The sequence below is a fragment of the Schistocerca cancellata genome, chromosome 4, assembly GCF_023864275.1.
Source record: "Schistocerca cancellata isolate TAMUIC-IGC-003103 chromosome 4, iqSchCanc2.1, whole genome shotgun sequence".
Taxonomy (NCBI): domain Eukaryota; kingdom Metazoa; phylum Arthropoda; class Insecta; order Orthoptera; family Acrididae; genus Schistocerca; species Schistocerca cancellata.
In genome coordinates this window covers 711,895,601-711,904,499 of record NC_064629.1, presented here as the reverse complement: position 1 = coordinate 711,904,499, position 8,899 = coordinate 711,895,601, and the positions used below count along the sequence as shown (strand labels likewise).

The 8,899-nt window shown below is 37.5% G+C and overlaps 1 protein-coding gene across 1 annotated transcript in view; it reads left to right on the top strand.

Moving 5' to 3' along the window:
* Positions 1-344: 344 nt before the first annotated feature.
* Positions 345-8,899, top strand: part of LOC126183456 (uncharacterized) — a 40,113-nt gene continuing 31,558 nt past the window's right edge. The window contains exons 1-2 of the mRNA XM_049925452.1: positions 345-663; positions 852-1,070. Coding sequence (XP_049781409.1) covers positions 573-663; positions 852-1,070 — 310 coding nt within the window. The 5' untranslated portion in view covers positions 345-572. The remainder of the gene's footprint in view (positions 664-851; positions 1,071-8,899) is intronic.

Sequence of the window (8,899 nt, the reverse complement as noted above, 5' to 3'; positions counted from 1 at the left end):
TTACTGCACAGTGTTTGTACCGTACTACATCATACTATAACGTATGGTCATTAGCCCTTAGAACTATTCCTGTAGCGTATTTTATTATTGTGGTACTTAATGTGTAGACTACAGTTAACTGACATTATTTTATTATTATGTACACATTTGTATTACTACATCCCGTACTATGCAACAATGACGAAGCCTATTTTATTTTAATATCATCAATGGCGAATAAAATTTCTTAATTATTGATACAATGTGAGAAAGCTTTTAAATGTTCGCACTGATATTTCTTGGTCAATAATATCGATGTATCGAAGTACGACGGATATGTGTAGTTTATGCACTGCGATAAGACTGCGTTCGCTGTTGACAGTACTGCGCCGATTAGGTACAGAAGTATTGGCTGCTGGTAGGCTGAAGTGAAGTGAAGTGGTAGAGGTGTTTGACGTTTCTTTCGAAAGTAAAATGTGACTTACTCAGAGAGCAAGCCGATAGGAACAGTTTATCGCGTTGACTTTTCGTGTTTCGTGTTAGCTGTGCAATGTACATTAAATATATTCCAGTATTTTAATGAAAGAGATTTAATGATGTCGATAAATGTCATTATGACGTCTTTTGAGAAAGTATTTGTTGTTGTATTATTGGTAGCGTGTTTTGACAGAGTGTTATGTGAAGGTAAAATCATTTTTCTGTGCTCGTTTTGTGTATATTTCCAACAATGATAATGCGTTTATTAAACTTAATGGGTATAATGCACAAGACAATAGAAGAGAGAGATAATTGCTTCTACAATTGTTTGTCGCAATCGCATAAGAAAAATCCCAATTCTTTTTATGTTTTAAACCAACAACCGTAATTTTCAGGAAAAACTTGTGATGTGCACATTCTTTTCGAGTGTGAGCCGAATGAAATGTGTGCACAGACAGACAACGGTACAGCCGAAGGCATTTGCATTTGCAGAACTGGATTTCAGCTTAATGAAAACATGTCTTGCACGTTGATCCCAGAACTAGAACATCCCAATATTTCTAGTTCCGAAGCACCCTTCATTCGAACCGATGAGAAGTATTCTGGAGCTACAGGTCAGAATAAAATATTTTTGCATTTTATCTTTTTGCTTGTAATAAACCGACGTTTAAAATTCGCTTTTGGCTGCTTTGCTCCGTTATAATTACCCGTTTACGCAAAATGTCTTTAGTGTCACCTTATCTGTGTGATGTTAAATTATTGATTTTGTTCTGCTCAGAGTGAATAGTCAACTAATTCTGTAAACGTTAAGTTTACAGATATTTGAGTATGCCAGTCAGTCTTTCAACAAGATTTAGCACTTGATCTTCGTGGACAGTCGAGTATATAACATTTAGAGCCTTGCTGCAGACGGTTTTTGATGGAGTTTCTCAACATTTCATACCAGATGGAAGTGGAATCAACCTCGAGGGGCAGCCATAGTTACATTATTTTATGTTGTCCTCAATATGAATATTCCAGATCTGTTTTTTCTTTTCTTTTGTCGAGTACCTTAAAAAATGAAATCAAAATGAGAATAAGCTGTGCAGATCCATGTCATTTTAGTGACTTAGGACAACTGACAATCACTTACAGAGAAGATCCAAAAACTCCTCCGTTAAATATAAGATTTCTCCCCCTTTGTATTTTGGGTTAGATAGCATTGGTGATAAAAATACCACTCCACAGAAATCACTCCAGTGGTTTGACCAGTAAAATAGATGAGAAATGGCATGTATGGTAAATGAGGGCAGTTTGTTGAGACTGAGAGAGTAATTTCACATCTGTAGAAATTGTCCTGTCAGTATACATATCAGGATGGTCTTTGTTAATTTAGTCTAGGTACTGGGGTTCCCATGTGAGTCTGGCACAAATGGATGACTGAAAGTCAGTACTTCTGCACTCTATCCTTATAGGTTCAGAACTGAAATGGTGTATGGTATGGTGTATTGATATTTTTACTTTGTTTTCTGGTGGTAGCTTTGTCTGAAGTACATTAATGTATAACTTGGTTATCACTGTTAGCATTCAACCGTGAGTCTTACACATGTATTTTAACAACGCGTTTCAAGAGACAAAGCTCCCGTCATCAGGTTGTAAAATCTGTGTCATGAAATTAAATGGAGTAGAAAGACAAAATACCATCACAAATAGTTGGGAAGTCCATAGAGTAAAACAGAATTAAAAGTATATTGGACTGTGGGTCCTCGTCTTACGTTGAAGTTGTTGACACAAGTCGATGGCTGTCCCATAGCTACCAAATATGCTGTCTCACTGTGCCGGCTCAGGAGCTGTTGTGGACTTCCCAACTATTTGTGATGGTATTTTGTCTTTTTAGTCCGTTTAATTTCATGACATAGATTTTACAACCTGATGACGGGAGCATTGTCTCTTGAAACGCGTTGTTAAAATACATGTATAAGAATCGCGGTTGAATGCTAACAGTGATAACCAGTATAACAACTGCTACCTCGACTCCATAATTGATTATATTAGATGTATAACTTATGGTTAATTTGAATTAAAAGTGCGATCCATATGGAATCTTGTAATTGTTTTTGCACATAAATTATTTTTCCTGTTTTGGGGCTGAAATAAAGGAAGCAGGTTGTGATTGGTCTGTATGTGGGTGTATAAATATGAACTAAATAAATTGATTTAATCAAAGAATAGCTGTGCTGTTTGGGAGGGGCAAGTTGTATGAAAACTACACTTTCTTTCCTTTTTCTGAGGGAAGAAAAGGGTATTTTGTATTTTAGTTATTTATCTTCGGACCATTCAGGAGGACTGTACCGGGTGTGTCATATACAGTACAGAATTAATGAATATGTACATGAAACATAACAAAGTAGGATAAGATTAGGTGAGGGTAGGGCAGGAACTCAGCTTATGCCTAATCTGTGGGACTGTCCCAGCATTCACCTTAGCAACTTGGGAAAACTCAAGTTAGAATGGCCAGATGAGAGACAAACTCCACTTCTGCCGTATGCAAGTCCAGGGCATTCTCATTGGCTTAGCCACATCACTCAGCTTATGATGATGAAAAAGAACTAGATATACCTAGTCTACAAAGAGATTACAACATGCAAAGGAAGGAGAAACAATGATACAGCTAGAATATGGTATGTTGTTACATTACACTTCTGAAAAAATACACATGAACACATTAAATACACTGCTATAAAGTATAACACGTGAACACACTAATACAGGGTGTTACAAAAAGCTACGGCCAAACTTTCAGGAAACATTCCTCACACACAAAGGAAAGATTTATGTGGACATGTGTCCGGAAGAGCTTAATTTCCATGTTAAAGCTCATTTTAGTTTCATCAGTATGTACTGTACTTCCTTGAATCACCACCAATTGGCCCAATTGAAGGAAGGTAATGTTGACTTCGGTGCTTGTGTTGACATGCGACTCATTGCTCTACAGTACTAGCATCAACAGGTTAGTGTTAATCACGAACGTGGTTTTGCAGTCAGTGCAATGTTAACAAATTGGGAGTTGGCAGATGCCCATTTGATGTATGGATTAGCACAGGGCAATAGCCGTGGCGCGGTACTTTTGTATCAAGACAGATTTCCAGAACGACGGTGTCCCGACAGGAAGACGTTCGAAGCAATTGATCGGCGTCTTAGGGAGCACGGAACATTCCAGCCTACGACGCGCGACTGGGGAAAACCTAGAACGACGAGGACACCTGCAAGGGAACGAGGCAATTCTTCGTGCAGTTGACGATAACCCTAATGTCAGCGTCAGAAGTTGCTGCTGTGCAAGGTAACGTTGACCACGTCACTGTATGGAGAGTGCTACGGGAGAACCAGTTGTTTCCGTAACATGTACAGTGTGTGCAGGCACTATCAGCAGCTGATTGGCCTCCGCGGTTACACTTCTGCGAATGGTTCGTCCAACAATGTGTCAATCCTCATTTCAGTGCAAATGTTCTCTTTACGGATGAGCCTTCATTCGAGCGCGATCAAATTGTAAATTTTCACAGTTGACATGTGTGGGCTGACGAGAATCCGCACGCAATTGTGCAATCACGTCATCAGCACAGATTTTCTGTGGACGTTTGGGCAGGCATTGTTGGTGATGTCTTGATTGGGCCCCATGTTCTTCCACCTACGCTCAATGGAGCACGTTATCATGATTGCATGCAGGATACTCTACCTGTGCTGCTAGAACATGTGCCTTTACAAGTGGACACGTGTGGTTCATGCACGATGGAGCTCCTGCGCATTTCAGTCGAAGTGTTCGTACACTTCTCAACAACAGATTCGGTGACCGATGGATTGGTAGAGGCGGACCAATTCCATGGCCTCCACGGTCTCCTGACCTCAACCCTCTTGACTTTCATTTATGTGGGCATTGGAAAGCTCTTGTCTACGCAACCCCGGTACCAAATGTAGAGACTCTTTGTGCTAATATTGTCGACGGCTGTAATACAATACGCCATTCTCCACGGCTGCATCAGCGCATCAGGTATTCCATGCGACGGAGGGTGGATGCATGTATCCTCGCTAACGGAGAACATTTTGAACATTTCCTGTAACGAAGTGTTTGAAGTCACGCTGGTACGTTCTGTTGTTGTGTTTTCATTCCATGATTAATGTGATTTGAAGAGAAGTAATAAAATGAGCTCTAACATGGAAAGTAAGTGTTTCCGGACAGATGTCCATGTAACATATTTTCTTTCTTTGTGCGTGAGGAATGTTTCCTGAAAGTTTGGCCGTACATTTTTGTAACACCCTGTATGTGCTGACAAAACTGATCTTGAACCAGATGCCTTCTCTGAGGAGATGTATTGTACTGCATTTGGAACATAGAAAACAGATAATGAACAGCAGAAACATTCCTTTGCAGTGTAGTTGATACATCAGTCAACTGATAAAATGACTTTGTGTGTTGACATTGCTTTATGAAGAATGACATCAAAGTGGTTCACATGTCTTTTGAGTGTCAGTTGTTACTTGTTTTACATGAAGGGACCCATTGTTGCAAGTGTTAAAAGTAAAGTGCACAGGTCACAAAGTTTAGCTCTTGACGTAAGACGAGGCTCTGGGCGAGATTAGTTTTGTATGGCCTTTCCTGTTTCTTGATAAACATACCTTTCTAAAAGTTTTTTGGATAATACCATTTTAAACTCATTCCCCACCAGTATCAGTTGGTCATTAGTTTTGATTCATTTTCCAAATTGAATAATATTTGTTTTGTTAGGGTTAAGGGTCAGCCTCTTTGCATTGAATCATGAATGCAAGGACTTTATGGCTTGATCAGTTCTTGTTGAAGAGAATCCATAACATCCTCACTATTAAACTGTCATCTGCCAACAATACGAACTTAGCTGCAGTTTCTGTGGTCGGAATGCCATCTGTATAAATAAAGAAGAGAACGGGGCATAGCACACTACCCTATTTTTACTGATGTTGCATCAGATACTAATCTCATTTTGTAAGTAAAATGAGGTAATGAGTTCCACAATCCATGATCTATTTTGCAAATGTAATTGAAACTACTAGATTTCTATCACATTTATCCCTATTGCTTCCAACTTACCTAAAGAATTTAATGACTTAACAGGTCTAAATTAAATTCTACAACACTGTTGTTTTTATCCAGGTTTCTAAATGATCTGTGTAATCCATTATTGCTGTTTCCTTACTTTTACCTGTTCAAAAGTGGTGGTGATTATTGTTAAGTAGGGTATTTGCAGTTTCATTAATGTCTTGATTACTTTAGGCAATGCTGAGAGGACTGATGTGGGTTGATAATTTTGTACTTTATGCTTGTCACCAGTATTGAATAGAGACATTATTTTTGACAATTTTAATTGAGGGGGGAGGGGGGACACTCGCTCAGTGGCTGATGGCTGATACAACGTAACACAAGGGCTTTGGAATGTGTGAAGCATAAAGAGTTAAGTGACACTGGTTGTTTGTCTATATGTGCTGACATTGAGGCTTTTAATCACCTTTACTACTTCGTGTTCGCTAACTGAAACTAACCTTATGCTGTAGGCAGGTGTAAGATATTTGACTTTATCGTGATATGGGAAATTTAAGCTGTTTGGGAAGCATTTATAAAATAATCATACATATAGTTTGGCAGGGGTTTTGCTGATATTATTATCAGTATTTTTTATTTATTTGTTTGTATAAATCTTTTTCAGTACATATATTGTACACAGGATATTGGACAGAATACCTTTTTTAGCTATTCGTTTTTCAAACGTCAAACATACATGATTCCAATTTTTATGACAAATTGGATCTATACAGTTAATAATTACAAATTTCTGAAATACTGTATATTTATAACTTATTTCTACAATTAAAGGTACAAGTTACATTTTTCTTGCATAAGATACTGTGAGATTGAATAGTAGCAGTTTTTCAGAAGGGAGGCTGTCACAGACTTTTTAAAACTTTGTAGTTCAGGAAGAGATTTTGTGTGTCTTGGTAATCTGTTGTAAAGTTGTTCCAGCATGATATACACCTTTTTGCATAATGTTGTGTTACAATGATTAACATGTATGTCACTGTCTGACCTGGTACTGTAATCATGGACACTTTTGTTTTGAGGAAAAAGGTTTTCTTTTCTCACTATGCTTTTTTTGACATGCATAACTACTTCCAATATATAAATGCAGGGAGGGGGTAGGATCTTTAGATCTTTAGAGGTTTGCATGGATTTCTACTGCTAACTCGTTTCATTATTCTTACAATAGCCATTTGTTTCCAGAAAACTGTTATAGCCTTGTGTACATTTCCCCAGAAAATGTTACCGTACTTCAATATTGAATGTACACGAGCGAAGTATACAGCCCTAACTGTTTCTACACTAGTATTGTTGCAGAGAATTCTTACTACATAGCTCATTTTTGCTGGTTTTGAATTTAGGGATGTGATAAGAGTGCTCCATTTAAGATTCTCCTGGATGTGAACCCCAAGAAATTTAGTTTCATTGTCAGCACTAATGTTTTGGTTATCTATACATATTCCAGGTTGTGCCGGATTTTTATTTTGATCAGTGTGGAAATTCATGAGTACCTTTTTTTGGGGATTAACTAATAGTCTGTTTCTGGTAAACCATTCACTCTTTTTGTAGTATCTTTTGCAGATGCAGTAAGATTCTGCTTTATTCCCTTCAATCAATAGGCTGGTGTCATCTGCAAACAGTACTGGTACAGAATCTCTAGCGTGTGATGGGAAATCATTAATGTAGACCAAAAAAGGAAGGCACCTAAAATGGAGCCCTGTGGAATACCTTGGCTTAGTCCACATGGTTCTGAAAGGTGTACCTGGAATTCATTTCCTTCCGTGTACTTAATTTGTTACCCGAGAGCGATATTTCAAATATGATTCAGTCCACTGATTTGGCACACCTCTTACACCATACCATTCAAGCTTCCTCAGGAGTATAGAATGGTGAATAACATTTTGTTAGGTCCAAGAATAAACCTGAGATTTCTGTAGTTCTCCACTGCATTTAAGACCTGGTTTATCAGACTGAAAGTGGCTGTTTCAGTTGATCACTGAGGTCTGAAGCCATGTTGACATCCAGAAATATTATTCTTGTTGAAGAATGTAATTAGTTTTGGAAGGAACACTTTTCAACAATTTTCAAAAACCCTGACAATAGAGACACAGGCCTATAGTTACCCATGCATTGATGATCACCTTTTTTATATAGGGGTATTACTTTTGCCATTTTCAGATGCTGAGGGAAGACACCACATAAGGATGAATTGCATATGTCCAATAAAGGTGAAGGTATTTGTCTTGCTGTTATTTTTATAATATAATCTGGAATATCATCAATACCAGTTGAATAATTACTCTTCAGTGAATTAATGGTATTTAGGATCTCTGTTTGGCTTACTGGACTGAGGAACATGGATACATTATTTATTCCTATAGATGAAAGTTCTTTACATGTTGTATTAGGTGGATTTCCAAATTTTTCCTTCACTAATTTTCCAGCAACAGTTGCATAATTAGAATTGAAGCTGTTTGCAACTGGCCTAGGGTCAGTGACATTCTTGCCATCATGTGATATCTCAATATTTTTGTGAGTTTTGTTCTTCCCCGTAAGATCCTGCACAGCTTTCCACATGGACTTAGTTTTATTCGATGAGTTCATAATGTATTTGTCATTTTCTTTAATGACCCGTTTCAAAATTAACTTGTATTTTTTTAAATAATTAATGAAGTCTGGATTGCTGTGAGTTTTTGACTGCAGAAAAAGTTCCCACTTCGTTCTACAAGATAATGTAATGCCTGATGTAATCCAGTTTTTGAATCTATCTGTGCTTTTGGAAATCACTTTCCTTTGTGGAAAGGCTATGTCAAAGTTATGCTTGAAAATGTTCAAAAAATTTTCCATCTTTTCGTTGGTACTAGAGGTATCATATACTTATCTCCTAGATTGTTCGCTGATTAGGTACTGGAAGTATTCAATATTTTTCCAACTATTAATTCTTTTATGGATGACGTTTTCTATGCTGGTTGAAATGTGATTCACAGGTATGGTCAGTAATTGTGAAAGGTGGTTACTATAGCCAGTATCAGTTTTCTGATGTACACTTGTCCATGTTTACACATACCTGATCAAGGAGAACGACACTAGTTTTTGTTACATGTCTTGGGGAGCTAACAGTCAAAGATTGTAGGCTTTTATAATATTTAAAAATGTTTCACTGTGAGGGATATGACTCAAAGTCAACATTAAAATCACCGCTAGTACCACTGTTTTCCCAGTTGTCGTAAGTTTGCCTAAAGCAAGGTCCAATTTTTTGAAAAGAAAGAAAAAAGCGTTGCTAACGAGAGATCTATACACACATAAAATAAGTTTTTTCAGACATTAACTCAACAGCTGAGATTTCAAAGTCTCTTTAACAAC